Source organism: Capra hircus, chromosome 9 (genome assembly GCF_001704415.2).
Source record: "Capra hircus breed San Clemente chromosome 9, ASM170441v1, whole genome shotgun sequence".
NCBI lineage: Eukaryota > Metazoa > Chordata > Mammalia > Artiodactyla > Bovidae > Capra > Capra hircus.
The window spans coordinates 26686894-26705388 of record NC_030816.1 but is presented as its reverse complement, the minus strand read 5'-3'; the positions used below and the strand labels follow the sequence as shown (position 1 = coordinate 26705388).

General features: G+C 42.5%; 2 protein-coding genes and 1 pseudogene across 3 annotated transcripts in view; 2 read left to right on the top strand and 1 right to left on the bottom strand.

Annotated features, from left to right (window-relative positions):
* On the top strand, positions 188-11790 carry GTF3C6 (general transcription factor IIIC subunit 6). The gene is made up of 6 exons (XM_013966432.2): positions 188-316; positions 663-743; positions 4229-4292; positions 4387-4431; positions 6839-6952; positions 10019-11790. The coding sequence occupies exons 1-6, from the start codon at positions 188-190 to the stop codon at positions 10318-10320; spliced, it is 735 nt and encodes a 244-aa protein (XP_013821886.2). The 3' UTR covers positions 10321-11790.
* RPF2 (ribosome production factor 2 homolog) overlaps positions 15685-18495 on the top strand; it is a 34698-nt gene continuing 31887 nt past the window's right edge. Inside the window, exon 1 of the mRNA XM_005684570.3 lies at positions 15685-15809. Coding sequence (XP_005684627.1) covers positions 15787-15809 — 23 coding nt within the window. The 5' untranslated portion in view covers positions 15685-15786. The remainder of the gene's footprint in view (positions 15810-18495) is intronic.
* On the bottom strand, positions 17105-18348 carry LOC102172065 (annotated as a pseudogene). The gene has a single exon (XR_001296071.2). The product of XR_001296071.2 is annotated as a eukaryotic translation initiation factor 1 pseudogene (transcript).

The window sequence follows — 18495 nt, the reverse complement described above, 5'->3', positions numbered from 1 at the left end:
AGTGGGCTCGTCCCACCAGCGACGGGAGTCCGAGGGCTCCCTAGGTCGCCGAAGCTGCCGGACAGAGGCCAGAGTCCTGGCTCCAGCTCTCGGAGGGGAACAAGGAGGTCCACGTGGGCCCGGGGGCCGCCATCTCGCGTGCTGGCAGCAGCGGCGGGCGCAGCCGGAGCCGCTGCCCTTACTCAAGATGGCGGCCCTGGCGGGCGGGGCCCACGGTTCCCTGGCGGCGCAGAGGAGCGGCGGCATGGCGGCAGCTGCCAAGGAGCCGAGTTGGGTGGACTGGGACGAAGAGGAGGAAGAGGAGGAGGAGGAAACAGTGAGTGCCACGGTGGAAGCCCGCGCGGTGGTGGCGGGGGTGGAAGTGGCTGTGTGCGGGGCAGGGAGTTGAGGCGCGGTCCGGGGCGCCTGGCGGGATTGTGTCCCCGAGCGCGCGGGGCGGAAAGCAGCTGCCCACAGCCCTACGGGCCACACGGACGTTCTAGGGGGAAGGAGGGAGGTTACCTTCGTTAACGGAGCGCGCTTCCTCTCCTTGAAAGCAGAACCTAATTTTTACGAAAGTGGAGTCGTTTCACTGCGAGTGTGTGTTTGGCTTTTCTCCTTAACTGCCTGCCTCTTCCTGCATTCTCACAGGCTAACGCGTTAACCCTTCTTTCTTCCACCAGGAGCAGTTGGTTATGGTGGAATTATCAGGAATTCTTGATTCAGACTTGCTCTCAAAATGTGAAAATAAATGCAAGATTTTGGTGAGTCTTGTAGAATTGGTGGGTTGTTGTAGGTTTTCTTAAATCTGAAACAAGAATGAATGGTGACATACCCATCCCCTTTAGTTGAGAGAGTTCAGTTAAGTCGCTCAGTCGTGTCTTTTTGCGACCTCATGAACTGCAGCACGCCAGGCTTCCCTGTCCATCACCAGCTCCCAAACCTTACTCAAACTCATGTCCATTGCGGTGATGCCATCCAACCATCTCATCCTCTGTTGCTCCCTTCTCCGCCTGCCTACAGTCTTTCCCAGCATCAGGGTCTTTTCAGATGAGTCAGTTCTTCGCATTAGGTGGCCAAAGTATTGGAGTTTCAGCTTCAGCATCAGTCTTTCCAGTGAATATTCAGGACTGAATTCCTTTAGGATGAACTGGTTGGATCTTCTTGCTGAGGGACTCTCACAGTCTTCTCCAATGCCACAATTCAAAAGCATCCCCTTAAAATAGATTAATTCCAGGTATACAAAGCAGTGAACCATTGGAGACAGTCACAGTACAGGGAGCTATGGGAGCAGCTGGGAGAAAACTAATGCCCAACTTCTACAGCATTGTCGACTACAAAAAGATGCACAGCTTGAGAGTTGGGAGTTAAGTTTTATTTGGGGCAAAATGAGAACTGCAGCCAGGGAGGCAGCATCTCTGATAGTTCTGAGAGACTGCTCCAAAGAGACAGTGGGGAAGGGTCATATATAAGATTTTGGTGAAGGGGGAGTTCAGTACCATTAAGCACTCATATTACAAAAGGTTTTCGGCTAGTCACAAGGATTTGATGTCACCATGAAAGGATTTAGTGCTTTTCCAGGCATGAGGAGATGCAAGGGTTCGGATCATAAAATCAGTTCCTGAAAAGATCTAACTATCTAAAGATCTGTCGCACCAGATTCCCTGGAGCACACAGTGCCTCGCTGCACCCTGAGCTCTCTCGGGGTGCTGAAGGTCAGCAGCTGCAGCAGCACAGGGTTCCGTCTCCACAGGGCCAGGTGGCAGATGCCCTTGTTCAGTCATTGGCAGTGCTCTTGGCAGGTGCCAGTTTGTAGTTGACAGCATCAACAATGATGCCTGATGTCTGCATATGTGGCTGGGAAGAGTTAAAGATTTGTGGGGGAGGGGGTGGCATTTTGAAATGGAAGATTAAATTTTGAAAAAAAAAATGCACTGTGTTTGGACCTCCCTGGTTAAGAATCTGCCTTGCAATGCAGGGCTCAGGGGTACAATTCTTGGTGCGGGGAACTAAGATCCCACATGCCCTGGGGCAGCTAAGTCTCAGTGCCACGGCCACTGAAGCCCACAGGACACAACTAAAGAGCCTCTGGGCTGCAACTACTGTGCCCACTCCAGGCAGGTGGGATCTTCGCTTCCTGACCAGGGATCTAACCTGTGCCCCCTGCAATGGAATTTTAACCACTGGACCACCAGGGAAATCCTTCTTTTCTTTTTTAAATTGAGAAATAATTGACATATAATATTATACTAGATTCCCCTGGGGGCTCAGTGGTAAAGAATCCACCTGCCAATGTAGGAGACCAGAGTTTGATCCTTGATCCAGGAAGATCCCACATGCCCCAGAGCAACTAAGCCCCCTGTGCCACAACTGCTGAGCCCAGTGCTTCCGAGCCCTCCAGCCACAGCTGCTGAAGCCTGAGTGCCGTAGAGCCCATGCTGTGCAACAAGAGAAGCCACTGCAGTGAGAGGCCAGAGCACTGTGATTAGAGAGTAGCCCCAGCTCGCTGCAATAGAGGAAAGCCCACACAGCCCCGAAGACCCAGCACAGCCACACAGAAATAAATTATTATTTTATAATATATAATTTTCATAAAAAATAAAATATTTTTTATAAAACTGACCTGGTCAGCTTTCATTCCAATCCCAAAGAAAGGCAGTGCCAAAGAATGTGCAAATTACTACACAGTTTTACTCATTTCATATGCTAGCAAATTAATGCTCAAAATCCTTCAAGCTAGGCTTCAACAGTATGTGAACCACAAACTTCCAGATGTACAAGCTAGATTTAGAAAAGGAGGAACCAGAGATCAAATTGCCAACATCCGTTGGATCATAGAAAAAGCGAGAGAATTCCAGAAAAGCATCTACTTCTGCTTCATTGACTAGGCTAAAGCCTTTGATTGTGTGGATCACAACAAGCTATGGAAAATTCTTCAAGAGATGGGAATACTAGACCACCTTACTTGCCTCCTTAGAAACCTGTATGCAGGTCAAGAAACAACAGTTTGCAACCAAATTGGGAAAGGAGTATGTCAAGGTTGTATATTGTCACCCTGCTTATTTAACTTACATGCAGAGCATATCATACGAAATGCCGGGCTGGATAAAGCAGAAGCTGGAATTAAGATTGCTGGGAGAAATATCAATACCCTCAGATACACAGATGACACCACACTTATGGCAGAAAGCGAAGAAGAACTAAAAAGCCTCTTGATGAAAGTGAAAGAGGAGAGTGAAAAGTTGGCTTAAAACTCAACATTCAAAAAACTAAGATCATGGCATCTGGTCCCATCACTTCATAGCAAATAGATGGGAAAACAGTGACAGACTTTATTTTCTTGGGCTCCAAAATCACTGCAGCTGGTGACTGCAGCCATGAAATTAAAAGACGCTTGCTCCTTGGAAGAAAAGCTATGACCAACCTAGACAGCATATTAAAAAGCAGAGACATTACTTTGCCTACCAAGGTCCATCTAGTCAAAGCTACGGTTTTTCCAGTAGTCATGTACGGATGTGAGAGATGGACAATAAAAAAGGCTGAATGCTGAAGAATTGAGCCTTCAAACTGTGGTGCTAGAGAAGACTCTTGAAAGTCTCTTGGACAGCAATGAGATCAAGCCAGTTGATCCTAAAGGAAATCAACCCTGAATATTCACTGGAAGGACTGATGCTGAAGCTCCAATACTTTGGCCACTTGATGTGAAGAGCTGACTTATTGGGAAAGACCCTGCTGCTAGAAAGATTGAAGGCAGGAGGAGAAGGGGACGACAGAGGACAAGATCGTTGGATGGCATCACTGACTCAATGGACATGAGTATGAATAAACTCAGGGAGATGCTGAAAGACAGGGAAGCCTGGCATGCTGCAGTCCATGGGGTCGCAAAGACTCAGACATGACTGAAGGATTGAACAACAATTTTAAAAAAAATTATATTAGTTTCAGCTGTATGTTTTTAGTATTTGTATTATGAAGTGATCACCACAATGTCTAATTAACCCCCATCACTACACATATAATTACAAATTTTTTTTTCTTCTGGTAATGACTTTGAAGATTTACTGTCTTAGCAACTTTCAGATATAAAGTACAGTACTATCTATAGTCACTGTGATGTTCTTAAACATCCCAGGACTTATTTATTTTATGACTGGAAGTTGGTATTATTTGAGCCCCTCTTCACCCATTTCCCCTACTCCCAAGGCTGTTTTTACTAATGATTTTTTAATGGTCCTATATTCTGTTGTAGGGAATTGATACTGAAAGGCCCATTCTGCAAGTGGACAGCTATGTCTTTGCTGGAGAGTATGAAGGTAGGAGGATGTCAGAGAGATGAAATTCCCTTTTTTTATATGCCTTTTGGAGAAAGCAGCTATTTCAACAAGTTGCCTTAATGTTTTTCTGCAGACACTGTTGGGACCTGTGTTATATTTGAAGAAAATGTTGAATATGGTAAGTGAATGCTATGCTGACTCAACTCTTTGTTGTGAAATATTTCAAACATACTTGTATATGATGGATATTAAAGTTAAACATCTCATGTACCCACTGTCTACCTGTATCAAATTCTCCCTTTCGGCTAGGTAGTTAAAAAACATTCCAGATACATTTGAAGCCCCTTGTGGATCCCTCTCCAAAATTATTCCCTTCTGTCTTCAGAGGTAATCACTTGTCTTCAGAGGTGGTCACTCTCTTGAATTTAGTGTTTATCTTTCTTACACCTGATTTTATATTACATATGTATGTATCAGCAGACAATAAATAGCACTTTCTGGATGCTTTCACACTTCATATAAATTGTAGCATTTGATAAATGTATTGTTCTATATCTTTTTTTCAATCAGAGATACGTTTTGAGATTTTTTTACATGCTTATATATATACGTATATATAACTGTTTTCTCTGTTGCAATTTGTGACTGTACTGCAGTTTTTTCTCCAATTAATGGACATGTTGGTTGCTTCCATTTTTATTAATAACTACTAAAATTTACTGAGTGCTTTCTGTATGTCAGCCACTGTTCTAAGTGTTCCATGTATAAATGTCCTGAATCCTCACCACAAGTCTATGAGGTAGAGGGCATTGTTATCTTCATTTTATATTTGAAGGAACTGAAGCACAGAGAGATAAAACCATTCTCAAGGTCATAGACCTAGAAGCAGAGCCAGGACTGGAACCAAGAGGGTCTGCTCCAGAGCCTGTTTTCTTAATTATGCTTATTTACTCATCACAAAAATGTCTCGTGCATCTATGTAAAAATGCCTCTTGGGTATGCACTTAGAAACGGAACTGTTAGATTGATAAGTGTGTGTAGTAGATTCAACCATCTGAAATTAACAATTTGGGCTGAATATTGCCAGTTTTACATGGTTCAACTTAATAGACACCACTGTGTTGCTCTCTAAAGTGTAGTATCAGTAGTCACACAGTGGCAGGATTTCAGCGTGCTTCACATCCTTAGCACAGAGTCTCATCCGTCATTCCCGCCTACACCCACAGTTTTTATAAAGCTGTGACCCCAAGCAGCAGGTGGATAGCAATTTTTTTTCTGAGCTTTCTCTCTTGACTGGGAATCTTCTCACTCCAGTCTGGCTTCAAGTAGTGTCTGACTTTGGTGATTCATTTTGAGCGACAGAATTTTATTTAATTTTATTTATTTATTTTTTTTTTTTGCGACAGAATTTTAGATCTCGTTACCCAGTAAACCCAAATTCCCGACCCCGCTTTCCCACTTCAGGGCTGGCACCTAATAGACCTGTTCAGTTCAGTTCAGTCGCTCAGTCGTGTCTGACTCTTTGCGACCCCATGAATTGCAGCACGCTAGGCCTCCCTGTCCATCACCAACTCCCAGAGTTCACTCAGACTCACGTCCTTCGAGTCCGTGATGCCATCCAGCCATCTCATCCTCTGTCGTCCCCTTCTCCTCCTGCCCCCAATCCCTCCCAGCATCAGAGTCTTTTCCAATGAGTCAACTCTTCGCACAAGGTGGCCAAAGTACTGGAGTTTCAGCTTTAGCATCATTCCTACGAAAGAAATCCCAGGGCTGATCTCCTTCAGAGTGGACTGGTTGGATCTCCTTGCAGTCCAAGGGACTCTCAAGAGTCTTCTCCAACACCACAGTTCAAAAGCATCAATTCTTCGGCGCTCAGCCTTCTTCACAGTCCAACTCTTGCATCCATACATGACTACTGGAAAAACCATAGCCTTGACTATACGGACCTTAGTCGGCAAAGTAATATCTCTGCTTTTGAATATGCTGTCTAGGTTGATCATAACTTTTCTTCCAAGGAGTAAGCGTCTTTTAATTTCATGGCTGCAGTCACCATCTGCAGTGATTTTGGAGCCCCCCAAAATAAAGTCTGACACTGTTTCCACTGTTTCCCCATCTATTTCCCATGAAGTGCTGGGACCAGATGCCATAATCTTTGTTTTCTGAATGTTGAGCTTTAAGCCAACTTTTTCACTCTCCTCTTTCACTTTCATCAAGAGGTTTTTTAGTTCCTCTTCACTTTCTGCCATAAGGGTGGTGTCATCTGCATATCTGAGGTTCCTGATATTTCTCCTGGCAATCTTGACTCCAGCTTGTGTTTCTTCCAGTCCAGCATTGTAGCTTTACTGTAACTTCGGGTTTCTGTCCCCTGTAGATGTGTGTTGTCTTTGAGTTCATTTGTATCTTCAGTTCTTAAGTATTTAATCTATTACTTCTCTGTGGCTGGAGCAGGAGGAATGAGTTAAATCTTGAACTAACTGCATTATCTTGATAGGAAGTAGTTTAGCTCTCTAAACTGGAACCATCGAGGCTTAACACGATTATTTGATGCCATCAAGCAGTATAATAGCGTTCATTTTGTATTTTAGTGGATGCAGAAGGCAGTAACAAAACAGTGCTAAAATATAAATGCCACACAATGAAGAAGCTCAGCATGACAAGGACTCTTCTGACGGAAAAGAAGGAAGGAGAAGAAAACATAGGTTAGTTCACTTATTTCTCTGAAAACAGATGATTCAGTATTGGCTTTATGACACATTGTTGCCAGGATGTTCTTTGTACTTCATAATAATAACTATGTGTAATAGGTTAAGTATGTGCAAATTGAGAGCTCTCCATAAAAAGTAACAAAGATAGATTTTAAAATTTAGTTGAATTCTCATATAGCTGGGGGCACTGGAGATATACGAGAAATTTTTATCTGCTTTGCATTGGAAATGATTTGAGGAGTTTGTCAAGCAACTTGACATGATTTCCACCCCAAGGAATTCAGCAGCCACTCCTCTCCCCACCATTAAAACTTTGTAAGTGCAAAAGATACGATGGTAGCAGTTCTTGACCCCCACAGCATCTCCTGAGCTTTGGGGAGATGCAGTGACCTTCCCCAAGATGCTCATGACTGGAAGAAGCTGGCTTTATATGTGAGGGAGGGACTCTAAGACCACAGTTGTGAATCTGAAGTCTAGTTCTTAATAAACACCCAGTTAGCCTTCTCCAGTTGCTAGTCATCCAACACTAGAGACTTTATGGGTGTTTCTTGCACCTGTAGCAGGCACATGTTTGCAGAGATGGCCAAATAAACACTTGATGGTTTAAAAGCCCATTGTTCACCACACCAACCTCTTTTTGTTGCCCTAGGGAATTTGGGACATGGTCAGAATAAATGTGTTTGTCCACCAAAAACAAGGCTTATTGCTCAAAGACATATTTGAAACACTAGTAAAATAAGACCCTAATGATGAATATTTGTGGCTTGATTTATTGTAAAGAACAAATATTTGAAGGTACATTCATCATCTAGAAATTTATACCAGCTACACATAACTATATAACAAATCTTTGTTCTTACGTATTCCACAACTATCCTTTTTTTTAGGCACTTTGAAAATAATAGGAAGGAGGCACTTGAAGTTCTAGAATGAACTTGAAAGGCAGATACATATCAGATGGCTTAACTATCATTTAAATATTCTTCTTAAAGGAAGCTACAGAATTCGCTCTAGTCTTTTAATAATCTAATAGATCTTCGGGATAATCTGGGTGCATCTTTTTATTTATTCATTAGCTTTGTACGGGTTTCCTGTAGTTGCAGCAAGCAGGGCTACTCTTTTTTGCAGTACACAGGCTTTTCATCGCTGTGGCTGCTCTTGTTGTGGAGCACAGGCTCTAGGCACATGGGCTTCAATAGTTGCAGCACACAGACTCAGTAGTTGTAGCTTATGGGCTTAGTTGCTCCCATAGCATATGGAATCTTCCCAAACCAGGGATCGAACCTGTGTCCCCTGCATTTGAAGGCAGATTCTTATCCACTGTGCCACCAGGGAAGTGCAAAATTTGGGTGTATTTTAATCAAGTAAATTAGCAACCAACTATTCAAGGCTGTACTGGTTATCTATTGCTGCATAAAAAGTGGCCCCTAAACTTAATGGCTTAAAACAACAGCAGCAGCAGCAGTGTCTCCCATGGTTTCTATGAATCAGGAATTGGGAAACAGCTTATTAGCTAGGTAGTCTGGCTTGGGTCTCTCATGAGGTTGCAGTCATTTTGTTGACTGGGCTATAGTCATCTGAAGACTTAAGTAGGGCTGGAAAGATCTAACTGTAGGATGGCTCACTCACATGGCTAGTGCGTTTGTGCTGGAGGCGCCACTGCCTTGCCCTCCTCACACTACTGGTTTGAGTGCCCTTTGACACAGCAGCTGGCTTTCCCAGACCAAGTGATTTTTAAGACCAAAGTAGAAGCCACAATGTCTTTTATGAACTAGCCTTAGAAGTCACATTCTGTCATTTCTTTGATATCCTATCTGTGTGGGAGGGGACGACACAGGGGCATGCTTGTCAGGCAGGTGAGGGTCATTGGGGACCATCTTGGATGCCAGCAGAACAAAGTAGACAGGAGGTGTAGTCCTTATTTTCTAGGAGCTTGTACTCCAAAGTAAATTACATTTAGACAGACATGGATGTCTATGATCTGACACCCATTTCACTCAACTTAGTCATCTGTTATGTGCCATGTATTATGCTAAATAACAGAGTAGGCTTTAGGGTAGCTTTAAGATTTTGAACTTGATGACTAAAAAAAATTTTTTTTTTAGAATAATGTTATTCTCTATGTTTAGAATAACGTTATTGGAAGCAAAAAATAGGTTGTTTTTTTTTTTTTTAATAGAAGTCAATAGTTGAAGCTGAGCTGTAGGGAAAGGACTAATCGAGTTTTGAAAGAGGGAGACTTTATAGAGAAAAGATACGGGGTCAACCGTAAGGATGTTTCAACAAACAGCTGCAGAAGAGTTAGTTTATGGTGGGGTATAGGACAGATGGATGCTCAAACAGGGTGACAAGATAGGTTGGGATATCTTACAGATACCTAATGGAACTTTGACAGTGACATAAACAGCTTGGGTTATAGGAATTAAGTATCTATGAAAATGCTTGGCTTTCTGAAAGGGTCAAAAGGATAAGAGAAAAAAATGGCTAGCATTATTGAAGCAATTCTTGATTATGGGTGTTCATTGAGGGATTAGGGCTTTGATTGTAGGTATGAAAAGGAACAAACATTTTTTTCAAGGATTTTTTTGGAGAGGTATTTTATTTCGGAGAGGTTTTTTATTTCACAATTGGATTCTTCAATTTAAAATGACACATAAATGTTGACTTGGAAGACGATAGAGTGGTATCGTCCACCGTATTTGAAAGCTGACTGAATAAGAAGAAAATTGTAGGGAAGTGACAATTTTCTTCTAGACAAGAGATGGCAGTGGAAGATCAGTTATCTCTCAGAATGAGCTGGGAACTGGACTCTGGAGAAAGGGCTTAGAATAGTAGTGATTTTCATAATGCATGCCTTATAGGCTTTCCAAGGTCTCCATGTAAGATGAAAATTACACGTTTGTTATCAATTGGTTCAGGCACAATATTCCTTTCTTTAAGTTGGGGTTTTATTTTGATAAATATTCATATGAACATTTAAATTAAAAATATTTGTAAGTAACTAAAATTCCTTTCTCATATTTCTTGGTTTCTCACCCCACCCACACCCTCCCCTATTAGGTGGTGTGGAATGGCTGCAAATCAAGGAGAATGATTTCTCCTATAGACCCAACATGATTTGTAATTTTCTGCATCAACATGAAGAGGATGAAGCTGTAGCTTCAGATCCAGATAAATCTTTGGAGTTGGAAGAGCATGAGACTCAAATGAAAGATAATTCAAACCTGATTTATGAACAGGAGAAACCACCGAACTTGGAAATAGAGGATTCTGGCCCTCTTATTGATATCCCTTCTTTTGAGACAGAAGGGTCTGTTTTTATGGATACCCAAGAAACTGCTTTAGAAATCACTCCTAGATGAAATGTTTCTCATAATAACTAGTCATGAACTTTTTATAGAATTTTTATATAAAATAATTGACTTTGTAGTTCACAATTTTAATTTTTGTTAGCTATATACACATTTCAGTTTCTAGTAGTTTAATATATTAGAATCATTAAGGACCAAATATATGAGTTTTTAAAAATATGGTTTCAAGGACTATAGGGACCATTCTGTGATGAGTCCTTTAAAATGGAGGTTTTACTAAGGTAAGTGCATAAGTTTCTGTTGCAGCCATTGCAGATTACCACATTTAATGGCTTATGTGTATTAAGCTACAGAAGTGTATTGTAGGTCAGCTGTTTGAGATGGGTCTCACCTGGGCTAAAATCAAGGTATTTGTAGAACTTCTCTTCTGGAGGTGGGATTGGGGACTCCATTTCCTTGCTCATTCAGTTGTTTACAGAATTCAGTTCTTTGCAATTGAAGGATCATGGTCCCATTTGCTTGCTGTTGGCCGAGAGCCATTCCCATATTCCAGAGGCTGGCTGCATTCCTTGACTCATAGCCCCTTCTCTTCAAAGCCAACCATGGTCAAGTTCCTCTCAGTCCTTGACTCTCTCCTGCTACTTCTGTCATCCTATTGATGTTAGACCCTTCTGTCTTTAATTTGATTACATTGGGCACATCTGGCTGACTTCCCTATTTTAAGGTCTGTAACTTAATTCCATCTGCAAAGTCCATTTTGCCATGTAATTTAAACAAGCATAACACTGAAAATTATGGCTTGAAAATATTTGCAGGGGGGGGACATCTTCCAGTCTACCAACATCAATATTACAATTCTGAGAACAGAAGAATTCAGAAGTGCTTAAGGGTGAAGGTACAGTTCCTGATATTCCAGCTGTAATTTCACTCCTTTCCTACTGAAGAAAGATGATTGGAATTCAGCTGTAACAGTCATTTTACTACAGTGATACAACATTGTAAAGCCATTATCCTCCAATTAAAAATTAAGTATTTTTATCTAGTGATAAGCTAGATCTGCTCTAGTATTTTTTTAAGTAAATTATTCACAAACTTTGATACAGGTTGATCTATATGAAATTACCAGTATTTGTTTCTGGCTATATAACCCAGCCATTTTATATGGTTTATGCTGGAATAAAACACACCTCACATTAATTATATCTCATAGTGCTCTGTGATGACCTAGAGATGTGGGATGGGAGAGTGGGAGGGAGGCTCAGGATGGAGGGGGATCATGTATGCTTATGGCTGGTTCACGTTGTGTGGCAGAAACCAGCACAATGTTGTAAAGCAAGTATCCTCCCATTAAAAATTTTTAAAAATTATACCTCTCAACTGTTGGAGGTACAACTTTGTTTTGACAGATTAGAAAATTAATGTTCTAGGATGAGAAAATTTTTCCTTCCATAAGTTTTGTAACTTTTTTCCTATTTAATTGGAAAACAACATACCCTGATTAAAAGTATTTCCAAACCATAAGCATGTATATCCTCCCAATTTTTATATGACTTTAGTCTCAGCTTTCCTTTAATCAGAAACATTTTTTTCTACCATATGTATGTGGAGAGACTGCTAATTACTTGCCCCAATATCTGGTCTTCCTTTTTCTCTTTGTAACAGAATCCCAGAATTTATTCAGGTGGGAGAAGGCAATGGCAACCCACTCCAGTACTCCTGCCTGGAAAATCCCATGGGAGGACCTTGGGAGGCTGCAGTCCATGGGGTCGCTAAGAGTAGGACACGACTGAGCGGCTTCACTTTCATGCACTGGAGAAGGAAATGGCAACCCACTCCAGTGTTCTTGCCTGGAGAATCCCAGAGATGGGGGAGCCTGGTGGGCTGCCGTCTGTGGGGTCGCACAGAGTCGGACACGACTGAAGCAACTTAGCAGCAGCAGCAGTGTGCGCAGCTTTCCTTGTGTATATGAAAGTGGCCCTATTTTCTAGATATTAGTTCTTCCAAGCTTGATCTATAGATTCCATGCAGTCCCAACAAAACTACAGCAAGTTTTCTATGGATATTGTCAAACTGACTCTAAAGTTTATCTGGAGAGGCCAAACCTCAGAATAGCCAATACAATGTTAAAGAATATAGTAGGACTTCAAGACTTACTGTAAAAACTGTAGTAATATAGACAGTGGGAATTGCTGAAAGAATAGACAAGTAAGTCAAAGGAACAGCATAGAGAGGCCAGAAATAGACACAGTCAACTGATCTTAGATTAGGGAACAAAGGCAATACAATGAAGTAAAGAGAGTCTTTTCAATAAACGGTGCTGGGACAACTGGACATCCACATGCAAAAGAATGAAGTGGGACCCCTCCCCAATCTCATATTATATACAAAGACTTACTCAAAATGGGCCAGCAGGGACTTCCCTAGTGGTCCAGTGGTTGAGACTCCCTGCTCCCAATGCAGGGGGCCCAAGTTTGATCCCAGATTGGGGAACTAGATCCCACATGCCATGGATCCCACATGCCGCAACCAAAGATCCCAAGTGTGGCAGCTAAGACCTGGTGCAGCCTAATAAATACATGCATTTTTTAATATATAATTTTTTTTAAAAAATGGATTAATGGCTTAAATAAATGTAAGGGCTAAAGTTATAAAACTCTTTGGAGAAAATATAGGTATAAATCTTTTATTATGTTGGATTAGGAAATGGTCTTTTAGATAAAACATGAAAAGTGGAAGCAACAAAAGAAAAAAATGACACATTGGACTTCATCAAAATTGAACTTTTTCGATTCGAAGGACACTAGAAAAAAAGACATCTGTTCAATTGGAGAAAATATTTGCAAATTATCCATCAGATAAGGGACTTGTATCTAGAATATATGAGAAACTATTGCAACTCAATAAAAAGACAAAGGGTCTGAGCATTTTTTGGAAGAAGATATGGTTAATCAACCTATGAAAAGATGCTCAAAATCACTTGTCATCAGGGTAATACAAATGAAAACCACAATGACCTACCACTTTATACCCACTAGGTAGGATGGCTTGATGAAAAAAGATGAACAATAGCAAATTTTGGAGATAAGTGGAGAAGTTGGAACCTGTGGTTAATAGAATAATGCTCTCCCCAAAACATGTCCATGCTCTAAACGTAGTGATCTGTGAATATGTTACCGTACTTGGCCAAAGGGAATTTGGTATATGATTAGGTTAAGGATTTTGAGATGGTGGATTATCCAAGTGGGCCACATGTAATTGCAAGAGTTTTATAAGAGGGAGTCAAACAAGTAACAGAGAAAAAGAAGTTACGCCAGTAGAAACAGAAGTTCAGGTGATGCCTTTTCAAGATAACAGGAATACCAAGAAATGCAAACAGCTTATATAACCTGGAAAGGTAAAGATTCTCCCTCCAGTTTTTAGGGGGAATGGAGCCCCACTGACAATTTTAGACCTGTAAAATTAGGCTTCTGGTTTCTAGAGGTCTCAGTTCAGTTGCTCAGTAGTGTCTGACTCTTTGCCACCCCATGGACTGCAGCATGCCAAGCTTCCCTGTCCATCACTGACTCCTGGAACTTGCTCAAACTCGTGTGTATCAAGTTGGTGATGCTATCCAACCATCCCATCCTCAGTCGTCTCCTTCTCTTCCCACCTTCAATCTTTCCCAGCGTCAGGGTCTTTTCCAGTGAGTCAGTACTTTGCATCAGGTGGCCAAAGCATTGAGTGTGTCAGCTTCAGCATCAGTCCTTCCAGTGAATATTCAAGACTGATTTCTTTTAGGATGGGCTGATTGGATCTCCTTGCTGTTCAAGGGACTCTCAAGAGTCTTCTCCAACACCACAGTTCAAAAGCATCATTTTTGGGTGCTCAGCTTTCTTTATAGTCCACCTCTCACATTCATACATGACTACTGGAAAAACCATCGCTAGATGGACCTTTGTTGGCAAAGCAATTTCTCTGCTTTTTAATATGCTGTCTAGGTTTGTCACAGTTTTTCTTCCAAGGAGCAACCATCTCTAGAAGTCTAACATAATAAATTTGTGTTACGTTAATAAATTTGTGGTAATTTGTTACAGCAGCAATAGAAAAACCAATTCCAGGCCCTCTTACATTGTTAATAGAAATCTAAAACAGTGCAGGCAGAAGTTTTACAGTTCCTCCAAATGTCAAACAGGGTGGCCATATGCAATTCTAGAGAATTAAAAACAAACGTCTACACAAAAACTTGAAATGGATGTTCAAAGCATCATAAGGTATAATCTTTAAGATTATAAAAGTGGAAACACAAATTTTTGAATGGATAAGCAAACATGGTATATCCACAGAATGGACCATTACTCAGTTCTAAATAAATGAATGTACTGAGAATGAAGTACTGATACATGCTACAATACATGTGAACTGTAAACATGAGCACATGGGAACACAGTAAGTGAAATAAGCCAGACAAAAAAGGCCACGTATTGTATGAATCCATTTATATGGTATATTCTCCATAGGCAGATCTATGGAGACATAGATTAGAGGTTATCAGGATGGTTATGAGAAGGGTGATAAAAATGTTTTGGAATTAGTGGTGGTGGATGTACATCTTTGCAGATACACTAAAAACCACAGAAATTGTACACTTTACAGGACTAACATAGTACCTGAAATATACAATTGAAACACAGGGGAAAGTAACGATCTTAGTATTATTTTCTCCTTACCTTTTATGTGCCGGGCACCATGGCAGTTATAAACTCTACCTCACTGATCTCACTGTTTTGTCCACGGTGCATATTGCACGTTGATCATTTTAGTGACTGTGTGAGTACCTACCATTCTATCAACCTTTCTAGCATCCTGGGGGATTCCCAGATGAATAACACCTGTCCATAAGAAACCATAAGAGATTAAAAATAACTGTGCATGGGCAGTTGGAGGAACTTATGGACAAGATTTTAAAAAACATACACACACAAAACCCAGCTGCCACTTAACTAGAGCTGGGAGCAAAACTATGCTAGTGCACTCAACACCACCTAAGAGGTGAGCCACCCCTCCAGACCACCCCTGTACACACCGTGTCCTCACGCCATATAAGGAACCAGCTCACCTGCCCCGCCCACTTCCCAGCAAGCAAGGGAACCTGTTACTTGGTTTTAGTCTCTCCTGCAGGCGCAGTAGCCCCCTTTTAGTGTATCTGCAAAGATGCCTTAATTTCTTCGCTGGCCTCTCCAATTTCTATTGATTGAGGGAAGGCCAAGAACCCTGACCAGTATCATATACAGGTGTGTACCTCAAGCTCCTAGAAGCGAGCGTTAACTTTCTGAAAAGAACCCACGCAAAAACCTGTAACCAAAGGAACATAGTCCCTCCTCCACAGCCAATAGCATCTCCAGGAGTCCACTTCGGCCCCAGGAAGTGGCGTCAGACGCAACTTCCGTTTCCGGAAGCTTGGTTCCGCCTCCGCCAACACAGCCCTATCGCGTAAGCTGGCGGTACACGTGCGTTCACCCGGTTCCCCCTGAGGTAGCGATGGACGCTTTGGATAGAGTTGTGTAAGTGTACTGGGTTCTTTCCCCGGTAACGATGGCGCACGGGGGCTCCTGTAGCGGGATGGGGTGTTAGCGCTTCTGCCCCCCATGCTCCTTCCTCACACCCGTTGCCAGTCCGGGTGGATTGGAGCAGCTCCAGGAGGGAGCTGGAGCTCCCTAAGGGGAGATGGAGAGCGGGGAAGTCCGCGTGTGGGAGCCCGGAGGTGGAGGTGGCACCAAGGCTTTGGCAGCTTTTATCCTAGGCGATTGGGAATGCCTTCGTTTCCGCAGATGTATGAGAAAGGCGTTAGAGTGAGGGGCTCTGAGCACAGCCCTCGAATCTGACAGATTGAGGTGACAGACCGCTTAGAGCTTTGTGGTTGGGTCATTTAGCCTCCCTAAATTTCAGTTTGCTGTGTAAAGTAGCATTTATAATAGTCATTCTTCATAGAATGTGAGAATTATTTGCGAGAATGTAGGTAAAGGCTTTGTTGCAGCGCAGAGAGATGCTCATTTCCTCTTTTTCCCAAACTCGTACATGTTTCTTGAGTTGCCCTTGGTTAATCGCTGCTTTAAATTCGTCCAGAAATTGTTTCTCGATCTCCTAAATAGTTACGTGATTTGCTATGGGTTTTTTTGCTGTTTATCTGGGTTAACGTATAATCAAAAAGACAAATTATTCGTTTGGTCATTAATTCAGGGGTTTTTGCACTTGCTGTACACTCTGCAGGTCTGGGGCTGCGAAGATGAGTAAGACTAGTTTATTGACTCATTGGGGACAGATAGCTAAGAAAACGTACAAGGTGTTTGCATTAGTTGCTGGTTCATTCAGTTCAGTCGCTCAGGCGTGTCCGACTCTTTAAGACCCCCTGAACCGCAGCACGCCAGGCCTCCCTGTCCATCACCAATTCCCGGAGTTTACCCAAACTCATGATCATTGAGTCGGTGATCCCATCCAACCGTCTCATCCTCTGTGGTCCTCTTCTCCTCCTGCCTTCAATCTTTCCCAACATCAGGGTCTTTTCAAATGAGTCAGTTCTTCCCATTAGGTGGCCAAAGTATTGGAGTTTCAGCTTTAGCATCAGTCCTTCCAGTGAACACTCAGGACTGATCTCCTTTAGGATGGACTGGTTGGATCTCCTTGCAGTCCAAGGGACTCAAGAGTCTTCTCTAACACCACAGTTCAAAAGCATCAGTTGTTTGGTGCTCAGCTTTCTTTATGGTCAAACTCTCACATCCATACATGACTACTGGAAAAACCATAGCCTTGCCTAGATGGACCTTTGTTGGCAAAGTAATGTCTTTGCTTTTTTTTTTTTTTCCTGAAAAAAAGTTTTATTTAAATAAGGGTTTAAATACATTACATAACATTAAAACTGAAGAGGGGGAAAAAAACCCAAAAAACCAGTTTACTTCACAAGGCATTGGGCAGCTGTTGCTAGTTAAGTTGCAAGCTCTACAGCTACGTGACTGATAACATTGGTTTGAAATTTGTTCCCTTGTCAAAAGTTTAATTGATAGAAGGTTGGCCTCACATTCTAGTTTGGATGTCGATTAGCTAGGACATGTCTGGTCATGAAGACCTTGGTGGCAAGCCAGATGTCCTGTTACCTCACTGGAGGGTGGATGCTCTAAGCCCTGCCCACCCAGTCACGTTGGAGACATCACAGGATCCTTCCCTGACCACTGAAGGCACCCTCTAGCAGTACAGCTGCCTCACCCATCCTCCACTCTCCGCTTCATCGAGGACTGTTCAGGTGGTGACATGTTCTCAGGGCAGGGAACTTTGCAGAGGGACTGCCGAGGAGCTTCCGGCCAGACATAGCCATCTGTGATCCTGGGGCTCTGGACTTGGCTGAAACATCACTGTTATTGCTTTGTTTCAGGCTGGACACTGCCAGGCGCCTACTGCTTGACCTCTGTTTAAATGAGGGACTTCAAGACTAGACAGCATGGCTCTTTTCAGTTTATTGCATGAAGGAGTTAACTAGTCCAAGTTAAAATCAGACCCCAAATGGTTACATTATACAAGCTGTGAGGTTTTTAAACTTGTGACAAGGGACAGAAGGGAAATTCTACTCATTGCAAGGAAATCCTCACTTAAGCTTCAGTGAGCCAAAAGCACTTAAAACCCATGAACCTTCAGCTGGTCGTCCTTAGCCAGTCCAGTCTCTACCAGGAACTAGCATATGTTCTTGTGCTGGTCACCCTGTAGCTGAATCACTTCTCCATATTCTGGATGCTCAATTACAGTACCATTGCAGGCAAATTTCTTCTTAAACGCCTTCATTAGTTTCTTTTTATCGTAATCATCAGCGATCCCTTGGACAGTGGTAAGGGTCTTCCTGCCGTTTCTCTGTTGAATTCTTATATGAATATAATCCTCAGTGCCAGCAGGAAGCAGATCATCACCCTTACTTGCATCAGCAAAGGGGTCGAAAGAGTGGAGGTTCTGGATAGCGGACAAACGATGCGGTTCCTTTTCCTCGGTGGAAACGGCCTGCGGAAGGCGGCGGCGGGAGAAGGCGGGCAGGGGGAACGGAGCGTCGGAAAGCGAGGGGGCTCAAGGGAGAGGCTGCTGAGTCCTCGGCGGCGGCTCAGTGACTGGGCTCTTTGGTTTTTAATATGCTGTCTAGGTTGGTCATAACTTTCCTTCCAAGGAGTAAGCTTCTTTTAATTTCATGGCTGCAGTCACCATCTGAGGTGATTT